Source organism: Mytilus edulis, chromosome 3 (assembly GCF_963676685.1).
Source record: "Mytilus edulis chromosome 3, xbMytEdul2.2, whole genome shotgun sequence".
Taxonomy (NCBI): Eukaryota; Metazoa; Mollusca; class Bivalvia; order Mytilida; family Mytilidae; genus Mytilus; species Mytilus edulis.
Window position 1 is genome coordinate 66,645,030 of NC_092346.1, and position 26,514 is coordinate 66,671,543.

The 26,514-nt window shown below is 34.3% G+C and overlaps 1 protein-coding gene and 1 long non-coding RNA gene across 4 annotated transcripts; one reads left to right on the forward strand and one right to left on the reverse strand.

Moving 5' to 3' along the window:
• The first annotated feature begins 142 nt into the window (after window positions 1-142).
• Window positions 143-11,243, forward strand: LOC139517167 (calmodulin-like). Of its 2 annotated transcripts, XM_071307885.1 has the most exons (7): window positions 143-263; window positions 1,252-1,341; window positions 4,550-4,596; window positions 7,705-7,735; window positions 8,776-8,919; window positions 10,028-10,273; window positions 10,992-11,243. In XM_071307885.1, the coding sequence occupies exons 2-7, from the start codon at window positions 1,332-1,334 to the stop codon at window positions 11,021-11,023; spliced, it is 510 nt and encodes a 169-aa protein (XP_071163986.1). In that variant the 5' UTR covers window positions 143-263; window positions 1,252-1,331; the 3' UTR covers window positions 11,024-11,243. The 2 variants fall into 2 exon arrangements, with proteins under 2 accessions (XP_071163986.1, XP_071163987.1); XM_071307886.1 differs by lacking the exons at window positions 143-263; window positions 1,252-1,341 and adding an exon at window positions 1,718-1,739.
• On the reverse strand, window positions 3,759-7,490 carry LOC139517172 (uncharacterized). Of its 2 annotated transcripts, none has more exons than XR_011663099.1 (4): window positions 7,314-7,490; window positions 5,699-5,781; window positions 4,520-4,576; window positions 3,759-3,971 (listed from the first exon to the last, which is right to left on the reverse strand). It is a non-coding gene; the product is annotated as an uncharacterized lncRNA (long non-coding RNA). The 2 variants fall into 2 exon arrangements; XR_011663098.1 differs by lacking the exon at window positions 7,314-7,490 and adding an exon at window positions 7,032-7,158.
• Window positions 11,244-26,514: the final 15,271 nt, after the last annotated feature.

Consider the following 26,514-nt stretch of genomic DNA (forward strand, 5'->3'; position numbering starts at 1 on the left):
TGTCAAATCAGAGACATATATACGTATATTTTAAATAATGTATCAGAGTTGTCTCGCATGGCCGTAGTCGCTTTAATAATCGACCGACCTTCGATAGGAAAACTGACTTTCCTAGTAAATTAAGATTGGAGTCGAATGCACCCACACGAGCGGGGTTCGAACTCACAACCTCAGTGTTGACTGGTTAGTGATTACAACAGTAACTACTTAGACCACTGAGCCCCCCCCCCCCCCTAGTAGAACAAGAAAACGTCAACTTCACGGTAAGTGAAATATAAAAGTCAGTTGAACGTACTTATTTACGTTATTACAACCACAGCCACAGGCGCTTGGGTGTATGATACATTTTTTTTTATTAAAATATTAAATTTTCTATATTTATAATACGTATCTTATTCTATCACTTCTATGCATAAAAAGTAAAATCACAAAATACTGAACTCAGAAGAAAATCCAATTAAATAATTTTGACGTTTGTGGTTCAACGTATTTTCTAAATCATAATAGAAATATATCATAATAAAATATAATAGAACAATATCATATTGACGGGATATTTTAAAGTACAGATTCACGTTATACTGTTATAAGAACCAAAGAAACACAAAAAGTCGCGTATACAAAACACACCTGCAAAAAATGAAAGATAATACAAACACATAGAAGGGATGTTTTAAATTAGTACCGAACGGTCAACCACGTTAAACGGATATCACACAAACCAATCCAACAGTACTGGTAAAAGTAATATTAATAATAGAACAAAGACAAATGAAAGAACAATATAACACGTTGTTAAGATGACAAACAACATCAGTACGCACAATCTATACACCAAGACCATCATGTTACGATTGTATCATTTGGAATATTTACCAACAAGGTCTTGGTACCTTCCGATGATTTTTTTTTTTAGAAAAAGGACGAGACGTTCTTTGACACACCCCTGGTTCATCAACTTTCTACTCAGACACTGATGACGTTTTGCAAAGTCTTTTAAAAGTAGGAGCTGCAAGCTCTTGGATATCTCACCTAGTTTCGAGTGATTTAAACGACTTAGAGAAAATACCCAATTTTACCATCCATACTAAAATTTATTTCTGAGTATGGATGGTAAAATTCGGTATTTTCTCTAAGTCGTTTAAATCACTCGAAACAAACAAAAAATCTGTATCATATACCCAAGCGCCTGTGATTACAACATGACTTGTATAACTTACTCATCTGTATGTTTTGCTTTAAACTGATAAGGTAACGATAAGTTGACTTCCAGCTCACGAATAACGAAGCAGGCAATAACCGTATCTTAAGAAACCTTGGTTGGATGCGAAATGAAAAAAAGTAAGTAAAAAAGCATAGTTTGTGTATTGTTGAGTACTGTTCTCTTGTATAATTGACCATTATATATATTTTTTGTTAATTATGTGAAGCACTAGGATTGCTGTCACCTTGACGTATATACATATTTTTCTTCCAGAAACTACACCTATATAATCAGCAGCATAAATACCTAATTTGAATTAAAATGATATGCGGACAGATCGAACAGATGTAAGAATTGGAACCACCACATATGTACATTTCTACCTCGCGATCTAAATGAACTAAAACAACAGTAGTTAACCGATGTCCAAATCTTGTAAATAGCCGAGAAAGAGACAAATCAAGGTCAACAACAGAGCTCTGGTCAACAACAGAATCTAAGGACATCGCATGACCTCTTAAAGGAGCGAAACTAGGTGCGTCGACATGATAGAATGAAATTCAAAACAGTGTGGCTGTGGCCATTGATTGACACATTAAATTCATTCATTGACTGGGACAATTTAGGTGAACGTTTGCATGTAACGTCCACTGCTCACTGTGTACTTTTTAAAGACACTTAAACTATGGGGTCACCAAAGGTTCTCAACACCTTAATAAAGTAATTCGAAAAATTAATCAGAAATAACACGATGTTTTGATTTATATCAATTATATAAATCAAAACATAAAGGTTATTCCTGATTAATTTTTCGAATTATTTTATAATTAAAGGCGTTAAGAAACCTTTGGTGACCCCACAGTTTAAATGTCTATCGTAGGTACGTCGTGAACAGTGGTCGTTACAGACAAACGTTCACGTAAATTGTCCCAGTCAATGGATGAATTTAATGTGTCAATGACCGTCAATCAATGGCCACAGCCACACTGTTTTGAATTTCATTCTAAGCGGTAATCTCCAGTTATGCATGCAAAACTCGACATGCGAATTCACAATCAGTCAAAATACCACAATCTGTAATAGTCTTTGCGGGGAGGGTTGAGATCTCATAAACATGCTTAACCCCGCCGCATTTTTGCGCCTGTCCCAAGTCAGGAGCCTCTGGCCTTTATTAGTCTTGTATTATTTTTAATTTTAGTTTCTTGTGTACAATGTGGAGTTTAGTATGACGTTCATTATCACTGAACTAGTATATATATTTGTTTAGGGGCCAGCTAAAGGACGCCTGAGGGCGGCCTCTGGGTGCGGAATTTCTCGCTGCATTGAAGACCTGTTGGTAATCTTCTGCTGTTGTCTGTTCTATGGTCGGGTTGTTGTCTCTTTGACGCATTCTCCATTTCCGTCCTCAATTTTATTGTTTTATATTACCGACTTTTAACTACGGTTCTATATTTTTCGACAGGTTACCTACTCTGTGGTAAGAAATCCTGGTACTCGGTCAACGAACAACCAAAAGAAGTAAAATAACATATATAAACAGTGCAATTTCGGGGGAAAGATTACTGCTTTCTGATGATTTAGTCATGTATAATTAAACAGCAAACTTTCCCTTAGATAGTATCGATTAAAATCTTGAATTTACTTATTTACGTTTATCTTGCTTGACCGAGTACCAAGATGTCCAACCAAAGAGAAGGTAACCTGTCGGAAAAGTATATATTCCGTAGTCAAAAATTGTCTATATGATGCAATCGATTAAAAATGCTTACTGACAGTTCTAATGATATCGACGATCTTAATACACATTTAAAACATGTCGGCAGTGAGTTGAGTCACTCGTTGAGGAGGGGAGGGGTCCTTCTCCCCGCTCAATCCGCCTCTGGTTTTGTTTAGGATCACATTCCTGTTTAAGAAGTCCACACGTTGTGTAAAAAGAAAAATAACCTTATTCAATGCATTTTGCTTAGGCAATCTCATTAAAAAAATGTAGTATTGTCTATGATGTATGTATAAGTGGGACGAAATATACCAGATGGACAGTCACACTCATAGATCGAAAATATACTGACAATGCCATGGCTAAAAAAGAAAAAAGACAAACAGACAAATAAAAGTACACACGACACAATATAGAAAACTAATTTAAAAGACTAAGCAACATGAACCCCACCAAAAACTGGGGACGATCACAGGTGCTCCGGAAGGGTAAGCAGATCCTGCTCCGCATGTGGTGCCCGTCGTTTTGCTCATGTTACTAACCCTGTAAATAGTTTAAATCGGTAGGTACATTTGTAAAAAGGGAACGGGATTGTATAAGTTACGACATAAGGAACATATCCGATATCATCTGTGAAACAGATATTCCATAACGGTCAAACAACTCGTGGTGGTGTCCGTAAAATTTACAAAGGGATGATTTCAACTTCACCATTTGGAACTCTTGTATATCGTACAACAGCATGGTATCATTAGAAGAGTGGTGACGTTTCTCTGTTTTATGAAGAAAAAGAAAAAGAAATCATGATGAAATATTTTAGCAACAAAAAACAATCAATTTATTTGCAAAATAGTTTAATCGCCATGGCAGATGCTTCAAAACATTTAATACATATCCGACCCAACTACCCTGATCGTTACTAGACAATTCTTAATAGTACTGAATTGGTATACAGAACGGAAGACATAGACTTTCAAACAGATCTCTTTTATCATGTTTATCGCCTGGTTCACTTTCCTGGTTTTCATGGATTTAGGAAAATTTAGTATTCTGTAAAATAAAAGAAATATTATATACCAAAACTACTTGGGTCTTTCTTATCTTTTGATGAAATCATGCATATTCAACTTAACATTTCATTGTAGTAATAAACAGTTGCACATGGTCTTTCAGCTTTACGACATTATCAAACGAAAATGCCATTTTATACATATGTTTAAGAACTAAATTAATGGTGTTCACTTATTCACCGTTAACCAATAAATATTTAAGGGAACAACTTTGATTAGACTAAGCCCACCACTTTAGAATTTATCGTTTTTATCTTTAAATGTGCGGATTTCTATTTGAATGAATGGGCTGTAGAATTATTTCTAAATGTAGATACAGTAATGTAATTGTCACAATTTGACATACGATATATGCAGTTTGAAACTACTACCAATTAGTTGTTTAAAGAGTAGCAATCCAAAATCTTTTACATTGCTAATCCCATATATTGATACGAGAAACTTATATAATCATAAATCACAACTAATAAAATCATTAACCATGTCAAATAAATAGACACATAAAATGTGAAATTACCCCGTACATACCCCATCTAAATATTTTACCACCATTTTCAGGTCAAATATCAGTTTTACTGAGAAGTCCTACAATATCAACTAAAATGGTAAGTAACTTTTATTTCTATTACACGCAAAACGATGACATTCTAAACATACACACATAAACATATATGTTATTATATATACACTATATTTTTCATGTATTATTATATTTAAGACTTATTAAGGAAAATAAAACAAGACACGCCTTTTTCATTTATACATGTCTATAAAACTATGTGTAGTAAACTATAGAAAGATGTCCAATTGTGTAAAATATAGCGTACTTACTATTTCTAGGCCAAGCAAATGATCTATAAATTTGTATCCGTCCGGTTTTAATATGTTAAATGACCATGTTTACAAATCCAGTCTTAAAAAATAGACGGAAGAAGTACTTTATAGGTTTTGTTTTCCAATGTTTAATTACAAGAAAACCTGAATGAAAAAACGAAGATTGAAAACAATACCCATATCGCGTTAATACGTTCGACTCGAAAGATTTGAATGATGTTACATGCAAGGTCGTCAAACAATGAAAATGTACTATCACAAACATACTCAATTTCTGTTTTATCAAATTCAAGATATTCTTATACTATCCTATCTCGAAAAAATCTAAAATTCCAATATTAAAGGCAGTAAAAAGGGCAGTGTCAAAATGTTATTCGTGGATAGTAGGGTTTGAAGCGTATATGATTAGTTTAATTTATTATGTGTGTAAAATAAGAAAAACACAGTTAGCATCTAGCAGAATCTTCCATCTTCACATTAAGATATATTTGTCAAACAAAATAGTTATCTACTAAACGTTTTTGTTGTTATTGTCTATCGTATGCCTTTGAAAACAATCAACTTATTTATTTTGTTTACATTTATCCTGTCCTCAGTATGAAACCAATAAACGTACATTTTACTCGAAAACAAACAGGAAAAAAAGCTCAACGAGTCCAGATTTTCTTCCTGTTACTATACGGATGTGTTCATTTTCTTACAATGTATATGCATTGTATGGTCATTATTTCAATGAGCCAAAATGAACTTGGTTTTTTAATCGATTGTATGTCTATATACGAATGCATTTGAAGACTAATAACACATATTTATGAAAAAGGCAATGCGTCTAGTTTTCGTATTGTTATCTTCCATTCTTTAGTACCACTATACCGTTTACGTATATGTAATTGATGTGAAATCGCTGAGTATATTCAAATAATGGGGTATGTTCTTTTTACAAATGGACAAATTGTCTGAAATAAAAAAAAACTTCTTTAAAAGCTTATATGACCGGTATTTAGTTTTGTCTTCACTGTATATGTTTTCCATGTATATTTGTCTGCGTATCACCATTTAAATATATTGTTGTAACTTTAGTTTTGAACTCAGGGAAATGGATGTATATGACTTTTGATTCCTAATTATACTTTTGAATTACTAAGATATAAGAAGATGTGGTATGAGCGACATGAAATAACTCTCCAACCAAGTCATAATTCGTAAAAGAAACCTTCATAGGTCAATGTAAGGGCTTCAAAACGGAGCCTTAGCTCAAATCGAACAGCAAGCTATAAAGGATCCCCAAAATGACTATTGCAAAACCATTCAAACAGGAAAACCAACGGTCTAATTTATATAAAAAAAACTAGCAACGAGAAACACTTATGAACCACATCATCAAACGACAACTTCTGAACATCTGATTCCAAACTTAGGACGGTTACAAAAAAATGTAGCGGGTTTAAAGTTTTAATAGGTACCAACCTTCACCCTTATCTGAAACAATAGTGTAACATCACATCATAGAAAGACACACTATAAAATATCAAGAGAGGGACGAAAGATACCAAAGGGACAGTCAAACTCATAAATCTAAAACAAACTGACAACGCCATGGCTAAAAATGAAAAAGACAAACAGAAAAACAATAGTACACATGACACGACATAGAAAACTAAAGAATAAACAACACGAACCCCACCATAAACTAGGGGTTATCTCAGGTGCTCCGGAAGGGTAAGCAGATCCTGCTCCACATGTGGCACCCGTCGTGTTGTTTATGTGATTACAAATCCGGTAAATAGTCTAATTCGGTAGGTCACATTCATGAAAGGGAAGGGGATTGTAGTTACGACGTAAGGAACATATCCGATATCATTTGTGAAACGGTTATTCCATAACGGTCAACAAACTCGTGATGGCGTCCGTAAAATTTACGAAGGGATGATTTCAACTTCACCATTTGGAACTCTTGGTTTAATAGCTTCCTTGTGAGCAGTAACCCTCTATCAAGAAAATCATGATAGGAAATGCAAGCACGGGAATATCGTATCAATTGGGAGATATATACCCCGTATGCAGGTGCTGCTGGAATGTTGCTACTTAGAAATGGAAAGTTCACAATTGGAAAGCTGAAATCATCTCTTTTGTCGTAAAGTTTAGTTTTCAACCGACCCTCATTGTCAATTTCTAGATGTAAGTCAAGATATGAAGCCGACTTAACTGTATCTGTAGTATCCTTAATCTCCAATTCGATGGGATAGATGCGTTCCACATAGTCACCAAATTTTGAATTGTTTTGTGAAAGAACGTCATCTATATAGCGGAAAGTAGAGTTAAAGGATATTGCTAACTTCTTATATCAACTTGTTTACTTCGTAATTATTTACATTCGACTGTAATTATGCATGACATTAATGAAATATGTTTATACGTAACATATTTATGATGTCTCTTTTAAGATTATTACATGATGGATGATGCAATAATCAAGGCAAATTCCTACCTTATTAATTAACCATGTATCACACTTTATTGAATTGGTGTGATTCAAACTGTTAAAATCTCAAAATATTTTTTTTTCACTGATGAACTAAATTGGCCTACTGGATAATGAACTATAATCAGTCAAGCATATGAAGGTGTACCGTGTTTAATAACATATTTAAATACAATTGTAAGTGTAAAGTAATATTTATCATCTTCTCGTTCGTATGGCGTCGCAGTGTGACTTTAAATGAACAAATATGCACTTTTATGAAATAAAGGCGTGTGACGGTTAAACGCCTACATATAAAGAGTCACTAAATAAACACCTGCTAAATTATCTGTTTATTATTTACATATAGGATTACCTGTATACTTTTGATACGATTTCAATGTTCTTATATTTGTAGAGTAACACATTTTCAGACGACCATATTGAAGGTAAATTGTTATTCTAGTGTATTGAGTACTGTGATTCTTATGGCTTCCAAGAACACGTTCAAAAGTAAACAAAAACAGCACATTTAAAACAAAACAGGCAATTGACTTCCAAGAACCCGTTCAAAATTCAATAACTGCGTCACATTTAAAAAATTAGGCAATATGCTTCCAAGAACCCGTTAAAAAAAACACATTAAAAAAAAATAGGCAATATGCTTCCAAGAACCCGTTCGAAATGTTTTAAACAAAAAAGGTAATTATAAATACATTGATTTCAAAGATCTTCAAATGAGGCCAAAGAAAAGTAAAATATGTCCAAAGCAACAAAATCAACAAGGGCTATTTTGTGCTCTTAATTTGGTAGTTTGCTTTTTCAAACTTTTTTACATATCCTTTAAACAGAAAAAAAATGGACCAATCAGTCTGCATTCGATGCCTACCTATTACTCGCATCTATGACTAGATCTACTGAAAACAAGCTATATATGATACATCTTATCTTATGCTTATAAGCGATCTTTCAGTTACAAGTTCTAGGCGATAAAGGATTTTTCTCAATTTACTGCTTTTGCTGAATGTCACATGTCCAATGTTTACCACTGTACCATTTGTAACGGTGGGTTGCTGCCAATCTAAATACAATTAGCTGTAAGTTATCTTTAAGACGCTCTCCACCTATATATAGCTAGGGAGCGCAGTGTGTCACATCCTGGTATCTACACTGAGTTTATTCACACCATTGGATTTTAATCAAATTGGGTTGCTGTCTCTTTGACTGAAAATCCGATATCTCCTTTTATTCAAAAGTGATTGTCAATTCATCTTGTGTGAATTCGAATTCCTTGTTTCAATCAATATGTGACACTATAATAAACAATTTTATTCTAATTATTATTCATCTTAATAAAAAAAATATTAAAATAAATGCGATAACAAATTAAGAATAATCTTACATGTTGTATAATCAAAAACCTGATAATAATCATGTATGCATTTTTCATACATACATTTTGTTCATCAATAATTATTCTGTCTTTTAGAGTTGAAGGACGCCTTTAATTTATTTGACAAAAATGGTGATGGTCGGATAACAACAAATGAGCTAGGAACTGTTATGAAATCTCTAGGACAACACCCGACAGAGGTGGAACTAAGGGATATGATACATGAAATTGATGTTGATGGTTTGTTGTTTAGTAACATTGTGTCATTGCCGATTTTTTTTCCTTTTCAGTCAGTTCTACAACATTAAAACATTACAAATTGTGAATTTTATACTCGTTTTATAGCACCGACATACCAAAACTATCGTTTTTTTAGTCTCTGTTATATAGTTTAATTATTCATTGACAGACATACCACATAATTTAACTTACATTTGTATTTTTTAATTATATTATAACACGTGTGTAACATTTAGACCCATATTAAAAAGGGTACACACTGGTTATATGGCAAAACAAGTATGCTGGACTCTTCCAATATATAGTTTGTCGATTTGTAACATATTGTATAACAAGATTGAAGTATAAACCAGCACGATATCAAATTAAAATGTAGTTAAACTAATAAAAAAATATAAATAATTTATTTCAACGAAGGCCATTACCGATAGCGAACATGTCCATTATTACTACTTACAAAAATTAGAAAGATCATATCATATGCAACAAGTGTAGTAAGTTTCAAGTTGATTGGAATTCAGCTTCATCAAAAACTACTTTGACCAAAAACTTTAACCTGAAACTCCCACTTCCATTTTCTATGTTCAATGGACCGTGAAATTGGGGTCAAAAGTCTAATTTGGCTTTAAAATTAGAAAGATCATATCATAATGAACATGTGTACTAAGTTTCGAGTTGATTGGACTTCAGCTTCATCAAAAACTACCTTGACCAAAAACTTTAACCTAAAGCGGGACAAACGAACGAACGGACCCACAGACCAGAAAACATAATGCCTATCTACTATTGTAGGTGGGGGCATAAAAAATTTAATAGATAACACTCATAATGCTCAGATTGGTTGTCATCGTGCAACATAGTTAATAACACCATATAGAAAAAACATAGAACTCATTTTGTCATAAGACACTGTCAAACATCCATACATACTATCCACACTCATCTGTGTCCACACTTGTTACTACTTACAATAAATTTAAGCGAAGAGTAAATGTCTATGTGACCTCAAATCAAGGACACATTTACACATTAACAAATAAGACGACATCTAGAGCCAATCATACTAAGGCTAGAAAACTTTTAATTGCTCTCTCTGTTTTACAAATAGGTAATGGAACAATAGAATTCCCGGAATTTGTAGCCATGATGGCAAAGAAGCAACAAGATGGCGGCGACCAAGAAGAAGATTTGCGGGAAGCGTTTAAAGTATTTGATAAAGATGGAAATGGACAAATTAGTCAGTCCGAATTAAAACAAGTAATGCTTAGTCTTGGTGAGAATTTAACAGAAGACGAGATTGAAGAAATGGTTTTAGAAGCAGACATTGATGGAGATGGTCAGGTTAACTATGAAGGTATGGTTGATCATGAAACAAATTGTCGAATACATATGATAAATGTATACCTGGCGGTATGAAATAAACCTAACATAACAAAGAAAAATAAAATGAAAATGTTTTTCACAAACGTAAACAAGTTTGAAACAAAATGCAAGTAGTTTTTGTATCGTGTGTTAACTAATGATAGCATATTAAACGAAACATGCTTGTATATTTATTACAATATATTCCATTTCTTATGTTCTGTTTTCTGTATCGTGTAAATAAAAGATGAGAGAGTTTCAACAGATTTGTCCTCTATTGTAATATATTCATATATACAGTTGTTATAAACTTCGCCGAGTTTCAATTGATATGACAGTTGTTATATTTGCATGTTTATAAGCCGTTTAGAAAGCATAACAAGTAGTACTGATATTATTTTTAGCATCAGTTACCAAAAGACTACTGATCTATTGTTACCGAGTCATTTGTGTACAATTTATTTATGACCATTAGAAATACTTTGAATTGGCTCAGTTCTTTATAGAAAAATGATAAGGAGATGTGGAATGGTTGCCACATGATAGCTACCCAGCTAAGTCCGAATGATGTGATGCAACCGCACACCATAAGTATAGACTGTAATCATTTTAGAAAGTTCTCATCACAATATATTGGTTTGAAGCGCTAACAACAAGTAACAGAATAAATAAAAACACTAAATTTGTTCTTTGTTTTTTGTTTATTTCAGAATTTGTTGCTATAATGGCACAAAAGAGGTAAATTTATGTACAGATGTACAGCTGCAATAAGTAAATGGACTTCAATACGGAAAATGAAGTTCTATGACAGTTTTGTAATATTTGTGGGAAATCTACCATGCAAAAACAATTTGCGCTTGGAATTCATTAGTACTTATTATACTAAAACAATCTAAATGAAAATGTAATTTATAAACTCGAATTTGTTTTTTGTACAAAATAAACATAATTGTATAGGTGTATGATAATGTGGGATTTGCATACTGAATAATTATTATATAAATATGTGAGATTATACAAACCATTCTAATTTTATCCCGATATACAGATGCACAAGAACCATTTTCAGCATAACACAAATCTATAATACTAAGTGTTTATGTAGACAGTCTATGTCGACACATTCATACCCATTTTCCCTCTACATGTAATTAGTGTACTGTTCTACCTTTAAGATATCAACTACAACGAAGTTAATGATTGGCTTTGAATTTTATTTGTTGCATTCGGTTGCTTTTTTTTTAATTTAAGGTGGTACCTAACGCTACAGGGAGATAACTTTGTAAAATCAGCGAAACGTTTTAATGAGTTGTGCTGTTAAGGAAATACAAAGTAAATTTAATTAAAATTAAACGGACCAAATTAATTTTAGTCAAGGTGTTAGGTACCACCTTAAATGGATGAATGTAGTTAATTATCTAAAATCATGCTCTAAAATCGTGCGGTAATTGGACAGTTTTATATGACACATTTCGAATTGGTAAAGAAGGGTTGTTGCACAAATATTCAAGAGTTTGACATGAAATGTTTATCCTATTGCAATTATAGTTACCAAGGTCCAGCATGATATATTTCCGAAGATAATATCTTAAGTAGTGTTGCAGTAATCCTATAAATGTACGCTACCCAAGTCTAACATTTAACGAGAACTTAAAAGATTTCAACAGATGAAAGGCTTCCATACTCTTGTATTAGATACAGAAGGGAAAAGCACTGCCACCATCTGTTACAGATACCATGAACATGGATAAAAAAAAAGACGAACGCATAAAAACTGTCTATAAATCTTCTACACAGCCAGAGATCTAAAGATAAAGCTAACTGAACACTAAAATTACTCTGGTGATCTTAATTAGGGTATCTAATTCCTGTTCCAGGAGTTGAGTCAGACACCTCCAATATATGTTGAATCTGTTGCTGTATTGTAATGTTTAGCAATAAATATATGTTCAGCCGATATGTTGGGTCAAATGCGACAATACATTGACGCAAATACACAGTGCTTCACTACACATGACCATATTTATGTTTAATGATTTAACAGATTATTGAACATCTCGACAGAGAGTCGGAAGATTCCAAAGGTAGATTTAAACTCGTACGTGGAATACAAACTGACAACGCCATGGAAAAAACAAGGTTAATCACCAACATGACAAACAACCGTCTACAAAACACAAAATAGAAAACAAAATACTGAGCAACACAAACCCCACAAAACAATGGAGCTGATGTCAACTGCTCAAGAAAGACAAGCAAAGTCTGCTCCACATACAACAATCGTCGTGTTGCTTATGACAGTACAAATTCGTTGAGGTCATATTCGAGAAAAAGAGAAAGTGATTGTGGTTACGACAATTTCAAATTAAATCACGTCATCTGTGAAATAGATTTTCTAAACGGTCAAACAACTCGTGATGCCATAAAAATTTGCGAAGGGATAACATGAAGTTTGTCCTATTTTTTTTCAATTTCAAGGAACACCGATGGCGCTTTTTATCTCCTTCGTTCAGAATGTTAATTATTTATATTGACAAGTTCTGGTCACACAAGTATGTGAGATGATATATGCTAGTAGTAAACTGAACAGTTCACAAATCGTTTAAATTTTAATAGTTGCTACCCAAATCATGCAGTGGCAGACCCAGAAGGATTAAGGGGGCAGGGGTCCGGATGTTAGAACACCCTTTTGAAAATGCTTGATCCGCCCCTGTTACTTTATGTATATTATTCCCCGAGTAACTTTTTCATCAAGATTTTCTTTTCTTTTACTATATAACGAATTCAGAAATAAGATGTGATATGATTGCCAATGAGACAACCTTCTACCAGAGTCTAAAGAACGCAGCGGAAGGGGGTAATTTAACTTTATGACACCAGACAACTTTTAATAATGAGCAACACACATACCATATAGAAAGCTATGCATGGTTCTGAAACAATTCAAAAGAAAAAAAACCAACTGCTTTAGTTTTGCTAATAACAACAACACCAACCAATAACAACCACAGAATTACACGCTCTTATCTGAGATAGGCACATAATAGAATGTGACAAGTTTGAAAACACAAAACCTCCCTAAATTGTTCTTGTATGAGTTGTTTCCATATTTTCACGAAGGGGTCTATTAGAACCAGCTACACGATATGGAGTACGGAATACTTAGCTTATGAGAACATTGGGGGCTTAAAATTCTCCAGCAGTGGTAAAAGAGACGCGAAAGATACCAACGGGATATTCAATATCCAAGTTGAAAACAAACTGATAACGCCGTAGTAAAAACGAATAACAACGAAAAGACAAACAACAGTATACAAAAGACAAGAAAGAAAACTAAATACTGAGTAACACAAACCAAACAAAAACAGAGTTGACCACAGCTGCACCAGAAGGATAAACATATTGTTATCCAGGTGTGGCACCCGTCGTGTTGCTCATGCAAGTATGCCGAACTCTGCTATACGTCTTAATCTGCTAGAAGTCTTACTCAGTATGTCACATTCGAATAAGGGAGGACAAAGTTGTGGTTACAACAATTGGAACACATTTTTCGTCATATGTGTACTAGATATTTTATAACGATTAACCGACTTGTGATGGCGTCCGTAAAATTTGCGAAGGGATGGTTGAAACTAAACCCCTTGCAGCTCTTGGTTCAATAGCTTCCTTGTAAGCATCTACCCTCTATCAAGGAAATCAAAATTTGAAATGCAAGCTCTAGAATTTTTGAATAAACTGGGAGATATATACTCCATATGAAGGTGTTTGGATGTTGCTACATAGAAATGGGTAGGTTCACAATTGGGAAGCGAAAATCATCTCCTGTGTCGTAAAGTATTGTTCTTAATTACAACCGACTCTCCTTGTAAATTTCTAGATGTAAGTCAACATTCAAAATATAACTTAATATTTGTTAAATACCTCAAATGACTACAATGATATCTTCAAACAAACATTTCATCTGTAGTAACCTAGATAAGGTTTATTACGATTATGTGTACCAAAAAAAACGACATAGAAAACGAAGGACTGAGCTACACGAATCCTATCAAAAAATAAAATAACAAAACAACCAAACTCTGGTGAAAAATTCAAAACGAATATTTGATAATCAAATGGCAAAATCAAAAGCTCAAACACATCAAACGAATGGATAACAGCCGTCATATTCCTGACTTGCTACAGGCATTTTGTTATGTAGACAATGGTGGATTTAACCTCGTTTTGTAGCTAGCTAAACATCTCATTTGTATGAAAACACCCACAACTTCATTATATTGACAACAACATGCGAACAAAATAAACAGACATAATAGGTGAAAATGTCAAAAATAGGATAACAGCAGTCAAGAAAACTATTAAGTGACATTTGTTGTTATGAACGGATATGCCTCTAAAACTCATATTTAACAAGAATCACCTTCACGCTTCATGCAAATGTGTCCACTACTTCCTTCATTTATAAAATCAAAAACAAATAAGGATTCAATTATATAGCGAAAGCCCTGTGGTTGTGACACAGTGATGCCTGTTGTACCCATATTTTGACTATTTACCTATCATGTCTGTTCTGTCCACTCATCGTTGTTAATATAATTAATAATTTTCCTCGGAGTTCAGTATTTGTGTGATTTTACTTTTGACTATTTTTAAATAACCCAGTGCCATTTCAATCATATTTAAAGAATATAAACTATTCTTACGAACATGTTGTCAAATCGTACTACTAGAAGTATTTTTGAAACAAAAGTAAAACATATTGTTGTGTAGTTCCTACTTAACTATCGTATAATACAATTCAGAAGATTTTGTTTGAATAGGATAATATTTTAGTATTTGTCTTTGGTAACATGTATATAGGGTGAAACATTTCAGGGAAGAAGGTAGTGGTTCTTGTAGCAATGTTCTATTAAGAAATCATAATACACACCTACAATGTAAAAAAATGTCAATTAACATACATGCAAACTTGTAAATACATAATGATATTATTTATAATCTCACAAACATGTTTAACCCCGCCGCATTTTTGCGCCTGTCCGAAGTCAGGAGCCTCTGGCCTTTGTTAGTCTTGTATTATTTTAATTTTGGTTTCTTGTGTACAATTTGGAAATTAGTATGGCGTTCATTATCACTGAACTAGTATATATTTGTTTAGGGGCCAGTTGAAGGACGCCTCCGGGTGCGGGAATTTCTCGCTACATTGAAGACCTGTTGGTGACCTTCTGCTGTTGTTTTTTTCTATGGTCGGGTTGTTGTCTCTTTGGCACATTCCCCATTTCCATTCTCAATTTTATTATCATAGATTTGTCATAAATTTGATTGGGTTCGGGCAGTATTTGAATAAATGGTAGGAAACACGATTAATACCAAAGACGCTCTTTCGCATTTGAAAAATCATTTTAATGAGTATGAAGAGTATTTACAGTTTCCTGATTTCAGACTTTAATATTTTGTAGGAAAGTTTTAGATTTCCAATGTAGCTCGGCTATCGTATAGTTATGTTCTATCTAGTCATATACTTATATGTCGAATCGATTGGACATTGCTGGTAGAGATTAAAAAAATAATTTACTCTAAACTGCAGTAGTAATGTACTCTAATTGAGGTACAAATACACGTAGAACAACTACGATTACATTGACTTATAAGCAACCAACCAAGGAACATATTTGATCAGGTACACTGTTGACAAGAAACAATTCATGTGTTGCACACAGAAGAAAGGGATAAGTAAGCGGAAATGTCATTTGTTATCACTAAGTTAGTATTAGTAAGTCGGAAACAAAGAAAGAATTCATCAGATACCCGGGGGATTATTATATACGAAAATTATTCATAATGAATCTATCGCCATTGTAAAATCATCGCATTATTACAATGTTAAGTATTAAAGCCGAATTTATATTGAACTTGTGTAGAATATTCTATCCTAAGAAATTACAACACCATTACTAGTCTTTATCCATATCTGAATGTGTTTCTTTTAAATCATTCTTGGAACCGTTTCGTTCATTTTCCATGCCATCATTGAAAGGAATTCAGGGAAATCTATTGTATCATTACCTGCAAAGAAGACGTGTTTAATGTGAAAGAGATAAACATCTCTATGAGTATTATGTAGCATATTTACCTGACGATATCAGGATATTGGTATTTAGTCACTTCTTAACCGGAATTTGTGACACAATTAGAATTAAAAAATTTATATAATGTAAACAACATGTCGAAATATTTAGGCTTGAAATAAATATATTTTTGGATAAGTTAATGCAAGCACACGAGGTGTATAGTGTCTTATACGATTACAGGTTTGTAATGTTTTTAACAACATATTATATCAGTGTGTAAACACGTTAATTATTAGCTTTGAAAGTCAAGTAGTTCGAGCATTTTCTGAGTAAGTGTTAAAAAATTTCAAACAAATATTCTTTACTGTGGTTAGCATTCATTAGTCGTCAGTATCTATAGACTAACAACTTGTGGTTATATTGATAATTTAGAATCTTCCTTGAAGGTGGCGCACAAATTCGCAGCTAAATAATTCGATTGGTGTGTCATTTGTATACAAGAGTTATATTTCATTGAACTATGAGTCTATGTTTAATTTCATAAAGTCAATATGTTGATTGTCTACCTTATATTGCTGTATACCCCTACGATTAAATGGTTAAGTCATGTCGTATATAAACCCGATAGCGGATCACATTTCTGACATATTCTAACATAGTGAACAAGCAGGATCCACGACATTTGTATCAAGTTAAGTGTTTATGGTCATCATTATTATATATTTAGACAAATATTTTGAAAATGAATAAATAAATCATTGCATCTATAAAATAGATAAACTTCATTTTTTGTAATAATAGTAAACTTTGTAAGACTGAGGCCTTCCTACATACGCATGAACTAGGTGTACCAGTTTAGGGCGATATCATAGCTATAACGGAAAGGAAATCAATATGATATGTCCCCGCTACGACTTGGAAATCCTTTCCGACTAACAGTTCATGTGGACCCTTTGGGGTGCCAGCTCTGTTTCTGGTGACAGACATTTGAATGGGGAGTGGAAAATCTTGAAACGCCAGTTTCTTAATAAGATTATAAAAACAAACTAGCATCAGTTTCAAACAGAATTTATTAATTAAAGATACATTGTATTAAATTTGAACAACATTAATCTTTAACGTCACTAGCTTTCACCCAAGAATTGAATTTCACAGGCCAATTCAACCATTTTACAAAATATTGTTTATTTCGACCAGTTCCTTTTCCTTTTATAATTTCTCAATTTTCCACTGTTCATTGTCACTTAAATCCACTTTCTGCAATTCTGACTGATAAAATGAGCCTGTTATTTTTATCGTTATTATAATCTTTGATTCGATATATCTAAATTTGACCCCTCCAGTATCTTCTGAATACTGTGAAAATTTCACCTCTCCATTTTTTGGTCATATTCCCTTGAAAACACATTTCTCATGTGTGTTATTCTTACTTTATATCTCCTTTCTTGTATCGAAATTGTAGAAGTTTCACGGGTTTCGTCGATGAATGTGAAGAAAAATATGTTGATAGACGGGCGATCTCCTCATTTGCATTGCTCACTTCAGCTGGTGGCATATATATTGTACGATGAACAGTGTAATTGTATGCATCTGCAATACTTTGGAACTTTTCTATACACCTATATGTTTGTTTGTAAAGACTGGGTCATACCTTACCGGATAACTCGAACGGACACCTAAAGCCTCGGTCACACCTTACCGGATAGCTCGAACGGACGCCTAACGGATAACTTTTTTTCAATTCGTTCATGTCCGTTAGACGTCCGTTCTTATCCGTTAGACGTCCGTCCATATCCGTTGCATGTCCGTTAAGTGTACGTTTTATCCGTCGACGTCCGTTCTGTCCAGTGGAAAATTTTTTAGCATGTTCAAAACTTTGAACGGACGTCCAACGGATAAAATGTCCGTTGAACGTCCGTTAAGCGTCCGTTTTGTACGGAACTCGTCCGTTTCGTTTCCGTTTTGTATCCGTTACGTGTCCGTTATACATCCGTTGGAGGTCTGGAAGATAAATTCACCAACGGACTTCAACCGGACGTTTAACGGATAAAACGGCTGTTGCACGGATGAGAAACGGACTCCTACCGGACGTATAACGGATAAAACGGACGATGAACGGATCTGAAACGGATAAATGCCAATTGAAAATTTCGCGTCATAAATGCCAATAATGGGTACATGTATGTCAGATTTCTACAGGTTCATGAATTCTTATTTTTCATAATCGATCTTAGAGTATAGGCACGTTTTCACATCAACAGCTCTTATTCAGGCCAGACACTGCCCTTTGGCTGAATTTTGATACCAAATTAAGACCAGTTACACAGAAACATTTTGAATATTTATGCGATTTACATGTATTATCGTCGCCTTTGATTTTTTTCGTATATATTGTTCATCCGTTTTATCCGGTACGCTTTCGTAAGGTGTCCGTTTTATGCGGTATTCGTCCGTTGGATGTACGTTCGACATCCTTTCTGTCCGGTACGTTTCCGTTTCTCGTACGTTGCATATTCGGTGTGTGTCCGTTATGCATCCGTTACACGTCCGTTTAATTCGGTCAGTACACCAACGGACGCCCTACGGATAACAATTTTGTCAACGGACAACTTTTATTTTCATCCGTTAAGCCTCAGTCACACCTTACAGGATAGCACGAACTGACGCCTAACGGATGAACATAACGGAAGCGTACCGGATAAAACGGACGAACAAGATTTACGGAAAAATCAAAGGCGACAATAATAATACATGTAAATCGCATAAATATCTAAAATATTTCTGTGTAACTGGTTTTGGTTTGTTCTTCAAAATTCCGCCAAAGGGCAGTGTCTGGCCTGAATAAGAACTGCTTCATTGTAAAAACGTGCCTATACTCTAAGATCGATTATGAATTCATGAACCTTAAGAAATCTGACATACCAATAATTGGCATTTCTCATGCGAAATTTTCAATTGGCATTTATCTGTTTCTCATCCGTTCAACATCTGTTGGTGAATTTATCTTCCAGACCTCCAACAGATGTATAACGGACACGTAACGGATACAAAACGGAAACGAAACGGACGAATACCGTACAAAACGGACGTCCAACGGACGTTCAACGGACTTTTTATCCGTTGGACGTCCGTTCAAAGTTTTGAACTTGCTCAAAATTATCCACCGGACAGAACGGACGTCTACGGATAAAATGTACGCTTAACGGACAAGCAACGGATATGGACGGACGTCTAACGGATAATAACGGACGTCTAATGGACATGAACGGATTGAAAAAAAATTATCCGTTAGGCGTCCGTTCAATTTATCCGGTAAGGTGTGACCGAGGCTTTAGGCGTCCGTTCGTGCTATCCGGTAAGGTGTGACCGAGGCTTAACGGATAACTTTTTTTCATCCGTTCATGTCCGTTAGACGTCCGTTCTTATCCGTTAGACGTCCGTCAATATCCGTTGCATGTCCGTTAAGCGTACGTTTTATCCGTCGACGTCCGTTCTGTCCGGTGGAAAATTTTGAGCATGTTCAAAACTTTGAACGGACGTCCAACAGATAAAATGTCCGTTGAACGTCCATGTTAGGCGTCCGTTTTGTACGGTACTCGTCCGTTTCGTTTCCAGTTGGCAGGATTAGATGGATTGAAATAAATATTCCTTGGGTAGTCTGTCCAAGACATGCTCGCTGTTCTGCGTTCTAACGTTAAATATTGTTTTTTGAAATATTTGCAGTTACTTGTATTTCTATTCACCAGCCTCGCTTTCATTATCAGTTTCGTCATCAGTGTTGCTTTCGTCTTCACTACCGCTTTGGTTGTCATTTCCATTAGAACGAAATTCAAAACAGTGTGGCTATGGCCATTGATTGACACATTAAATTCATCCATTGACTGGGACAATTTAGATGAACGTTTGTATGTAATGACCACTGCTCACTATGTACTTTTTAAAGGCACTTAAACTATGGGGTCACCAAAGGTTCTCAACACCTAAATAAAGTAATTCGAAAAATTAATCAGAAATAACACGAGGTTTTGATTTATATCAATTATATAAATCAAAACATAAAGGCTATTCTTGATTAATTTTTCGAATTATTTTATAATTAAAGGCGTTAAGAAACCTTTAGTGACCCCACAGTTTAAATGTCTATCGTATGTACGTCGTGAACAGTGGTCGTTACAGACAAACGTTCACGTAAATTGTCCCAGTCAATGGATGAATTTAATGTGCCAATCAATGGCCACAGCCACACCGTTTTGAATTTCATTCTATCACTTTCATTGTCTTCCGATTCAGCGTCGTCATCTTTACCGGAACTTAGGCTGTCTTCTATGAAGTTCTCAAGCTGGTGTCTATATTTTTTAATCCCCATCGGGATGGCTCTTTGATCACCAAATCCACCACGTAAATACGCTTCGGCTTTATTCATAACATTTACATACACTTTTTCATATTTTAATCTCATGATATATTCAATTACCTGTACATATCTATTTATAAATATATCCCAGTCCTCATTCTTTAGCTTGTCATTTGCTCTCTGTTTGGCTTCTTTTTTTGAAAGCCCCTTTTTCAAATAGTTCTTTATTTTCGACTCTCTTGCTTCTTCATTGTAGTCTCTTGATATTTTGCCTATCTTCAGAAAAGCTTTATTTTCTTGCTTGTTGTCATTTTAAACGTACTTGTTATCTGATTGGTTGTCGGGTCTTGCCTTTTTTGATGAATTATTTTCTTCTATATCTTCAGGCAATTTTCTTTTTGATTCTTTATTTTCCGGGCACCATGTTTTAATGTGTTTCTGTAGATCATGAATAGTTTCAAACAAAACACCACAATCGTCACATGAATTCATTTTTGAGAGATCTCAATTTAACGTCTGTGTTCGGTATAATGTTGTAAATCTTCTTTGACTGCTGTATTTGTATCATTTGCGTCTGTGTGACGTCACGAAGTTTTCTTCTAAAATATTTGCTCTTAATCGTAAAGTTTCGAGAGTTATTGGTTTCAAATCTACTAATAAATATCCGGAGGGTTGTTTTATAGCTTCCTCAAACTTATTCATAAAATAGCTGACTTTTCCTGGATACATTTGTTTAGCTAATGTCATCACTTGTTGGTTATCTATTGGATTAATAAACATAACTAAATAATGACAGTTTCTCCTCTGAGTAGGATCCTTGCTGTAATACAAATTTTGTTTAAGAACTACTACGGATAAATTCCTGTGGTGGCTTCCTTCAGTAAACAAATCGGTAATTTTCGGGTCTTTGGCTACAGTAGATATCAAGTCGTCCAAAATAATCAAGTTCCGCTCTGTTGGGTAAAGAAAGCTATCATTTTCCAAATCTAAAGGTATCCCTTGAATGAATTGTACTCCTGGTAGAACTCTGTTTTTTTTTATTTCCTCATACAAAGGCTGCCATCTTCTATACAACCATATAATTCTCTGTGGTTTGGGTGAAACAATGTCTAAATTTTGAAGCAATTGTTTTAGAAAAAATGTCTTCCCACGAGAAGTTGGTCCGCTCACTGTCATTGTGAAAGGATGTTTAAACACAAAGTGTTCTGCATTCTCGTTCCTCAGCTGCGATGACTGCGGGCTAATTCCCTTTTGCGGATGCGAAGGAGGAGGAGGAGGAGGCGGTAGGCTATCGTCCTTTGGCGGAGGAGGCGGCGGTGGATACACATCATAGCTATGCAGACATGGACTAATTCCATGTTTATTTCTATGATGTCGCAACATATTATCTTTTCTTGAAAATCTCAACTCACAAATAGGACAATTTTTTGTATCCATCTTCACACATGCAAGATTGTTGTAAATATGAAATGAACCGATATTTTCGAAATTTTATCTAGTCATCGAAATGCATTCTCGGAAAAATTATAAAGTATAAAATGTATATTCTAGATTATTCTGGTGAACTCTGGTTTTATTTTATGTTGCATTATGGGTAATATTTTAACCTAGAATTTTTTTTTATTGTAGATACTCATTCATTTGTGAACCACTAACGAGGAAAGATGGAAAGTAAAGTACATGTTTCAAAACATCATAGCCAGTCCAAACAGCATGAGATGTATTAATGTGACATTTGTGGAAAAAACTTTGGACGAAAAGACAATTTTGAACGTCACCTATTGCGACATAAAGACGATGCGCTGTTTCAGTGTAATGCATGTGGTGTCCTGTTTTCAAGAAAGGATAGCTTACAACGTCATCTTAAACAAATCCATAACCAAGCTGGAGGAGGCTTAAAGAGAAGAGTTACCACAGAAAATGGCGCTTCTAAGAAACGTCGTCTTACAAAAAATGATAAACCGGATCGCTTCTATGATCTACATATTGTGTCAGAGCGTAATTTACCCAAATTTAGGACAAAATCAACTGCATATAAAGTTTCGTTCAAAAACATAGAAGTACGTGGTCTACCGCAAATTTTAAAGATGCTTCAACTATTGTTCCAATCCCTTATCAAGGACATGACTGAATTCATGAAAACTGATGATCTCATACGAATGTCAATACAGTGTCCGGAGTTGGACTTTCCTATAACAATATCATTTATGAAAGTGGCACAGTTGTCAGCAGAAACATTGCTAAGAGAAATTGAAAGAGTATTACAGTCATATGAACAATTTGTTCTCGATAATTCACTGGAAATGTAGATTACCCATGTAGATAGGCCGAAAGGAAGCGGGTGAAAGACGTGTAAATTCGTAGCTTTGGAAAGGTTTCTGAAAGACAAAAAGTGTATTATTTAGATTCAAAATAATGATGAAATTTGTTTTGCTAGAGCACTAGTCACTGCTAAGGCCAATATTGACAAACATCCGAAGTGGGAGAGTATACGGAAAATGCAAGATACAACAAGACATGGCTATCGAGTTGCACGAGAAGGCAAATATTCCTCTTAAAGCTTGCGATCTTGAAGATATCAACTAATTTCAAAGAGCGATGACCGACTGTCAAATTAATGTCGTCTCATAGGATCATTTTAATGGGATAATTTTTCGAGGACCAGAAGCCGATCAGAAAATAAATTTATATCACCACAACGAACATTATGATGTCATAACAAGTATGTCCGCTTTCTTAAAAACAGAAGTTATTATTGTAGCATTTGCCAAAAGGGTTACCAGAACAAAGAGGAACATAAGTTTAACAATACTTGTAAATCTTGTCACAAAATACACGAGATTGAAAATAAAGAATGGATCTATTGTAAGGATTGCAATCGTTATTTCCAAGGAGACGTGTACTTTCAACTTCATGCCAATAAAACTAACCAAGGACGTTCAGCATGTGCTTCTTATTACAGGTGGACAGAATGCGGACAATCGATCAACAGAAAAATGCACAAAAAAGAACATAAATGTGGAGAAATCGACTGCAAGACATGCAAGGATTATTTCGAGTCTGGACATCTCTGTTTTATGATGCCTATACAAGACGACAAAAAGCTTTCTTCAATTGCAGATGTTGACACCAGTTTAAAACGGAATACACAAGACGAACATTCAAACCAAGGCTGTATTTTCTTTGATTTCGAATGCACACAGGATGATTTATTTCAATGTGAACAAGGATATGATCGATCAGGTGATAGCCTTAAATGTAAAAACTGTAGAAAATCGCGGTGTGGAGTGTATGAACACAAGCCACACTGATGTGTAGTCCACAGAGTATGCTCCGGCTGTTTGGAACAAAATGTTAATTCTTCATCGACATGTGATACCTGTGGAAAAAATGAAATTATATTTAGTGGTCCCAATACAAACGCCGAATTTTGCCAATGGTTGTTTTCTGGTGAAAACAATGGAGCAACATTTCTCTGTCACAACTTCAAAGGCTATGATTCTTTTCCAATCCTTTCATATCTGTATAAAAATGGAATTCTACCTAAAATTATTCCTAGCGGTGCAAAGAACATGTCTGTTGAAGTCCCTGCTTGTAATATTAGAATGATTGATTCGATCAATTTCCTTCCTACCGCCTTGTCAAAATTACCAAAGATGTTTGGGCTAGGCGAATAACAGAAAGGATATTTTCCTCACCTTTTCAACAGGCAAGAAAACCAAGCTGTTGTACTTGAACATTTGCCTGACATTAAGTATTATAACCCTAACGGAATGAAAGTTGATGATAGAAAACTTTTCCTTGAATGGTACGCCACAAATGCTCATAACAAAGTTGATTTTAAGCTAGAGCTTTTGAAAAACTGCCAATCAGATGTAGACATTCTAAGACGATGTTGTATAAAATATCGGCGGTTATTTATGAATATGACAACAATAGACTCTAACAAAGATGGCATTGATCCTTTTGAGAAATGCATAACTATAGCTTCTGTGTGTAATTTAGTTTTCAGGAAAAACTTTCGTCGTCCAGAAACAATTTGAATCATTCCAGCGCAAGGCTACAATCCAGAAGAAAAGCACTCTATTAAGGCACTGAAATGGCTGAGATATGTATCCAAATCAAAAGGAATGCATATACAACATGCACGCAATGGCGGAGAAAAGAACATTGGCGACTACAGAGTTGATGGCTATCATAAGAATGATAATGGAGAAGAAATTGTTTTTGAATATCATGGATGTTTCTGGCATGGGTGTTCAAACTGCTACAGTAAACAAACAGTAAACCGGTTAATAAAATGACCATCGCTGATCTCCATCAACGAACGCTTGAAAAAAAGAATTATGTAGAAAACCAAGGTTATAAATATATATCTAATTGGGAATGCGAGTTTGACAAGGAAATAATTGAACATATTGATATTAAAACTTTTGTAGACAGTGTTAACTACGTCACTCCACTTGAACCTAGGAATGCATTTTCGGGTGGTAGAACAGAAGCCTTTAAACTATACCATGAAGCTAAAGATGGTGAACAAATCAAATATTATGACGTAACATCTTTGTATCCATTTATCAATAAAACTGGCAAAGCTGTATTAGGACATCCTTCTATAATAACAGAGAATTTTGGGGATATTTCTAATTACGATCGTGGCCTAGTGTGACTGCGGCATTATGTCTTCTTTTTGTTTAAATGAATCGTTTAATTCAGTTCTAAGAATATGTATTTAATTCCGCTAACATGATCCTGTTTGTACATCACGACTTAACGATATGTTGTTGTCAAATCAGATTTTAAATCCGAGTTTGTCGTGTGGTATGAATGCAAAGTTATACGAATCTGTACTAAAATCTTATTGGTCTCCTTATTATATTCATTAGATAACTTATATAAGTACTATTATGGATAATACCTTTCTGTTGGTTAAATTATTAACATATAGAAAGGAGTAGGACCGGTAAGGGCCGATTTTGGCCTCAAATTTCAGGTTCATCTGATGAAATATTTTGGACACTTTTTAAACACTTAACTGTCTACTTCAGTCTATTTAATTAGTTTATGTGAAAATCTATCAAATATGCCATAATTTGACACTTTTAATATGTTTTTTGTCAAAAATGAAAGTGGCCGCATCCGTGTTCACTCAACCTTCATATATGTTATGTATTATCATCAAATACAACTTACATCTAAACATTGAGAATGAACACAAATACGGCCACTTCCATTTAAGACGAAAACCGTCTAAAATTTAACTCAATTACTAAAATTGTGAAGATTTCAGTAACTTAAGCATGACTAAATGATGCTAGTACCCAATATATGTGAATTATATTGTCAAAAACAGCCCATATTTATGAAGCAGAAGTATTCTTCTTTCCAATTAAACAGCTAAAAGGTTACATTTTAACAATTTTGTAAAACTGCAATATTTTGTGGACAAAAAGGGGTCCTACTGGATCTACTCCTTTTATAGAAAATCAACAGCATTTGTTCTTTCCATTTGTACTAATATTCAACAACTCGGTACTTAAAAGATAGAGTTAAACTGCTTGCCGTGCTAACACATATTTATTTTAAATAAATTTAAAAAAAATTATAATCAAAGCAAATACAAGTATGGACCTATTCAAGTACGCACAGTAAAGTCATTAAGGATCTTTTTAAAACAAAACAAACTTGGTATCTTAGCAAGAACAAACAAGTTAGTAAACAATATTTGAATAGTTTTATCTAAACTCTGTTATAAAAAAAAAATGGATTTTGAAAAAAAGATAATCGCTAAAGTCACACAGTTTCGTC

What these genes read in the sequence shown, in the direction of transcription:
- LOC139517167 (XM_071307885.1), top strand. An exon ending in CTACAATATCAACTAAAATG is followed by an intron (nt 4,597 to 7,704) that starts GTAAGTAACTTT and finishes TTATATTTGTAG; the next exon opens with AGTAACACATTTTCAGACGA. An exon ending in TTCAGACGACCATATTGAAG is followed by an intron (nt 7,736 to 8,775) that starts GTAAATTGTTAT and finishes TCTGTCTTTTAG; the next exon opens with AGTTGAAGGACGCCTTTAAT.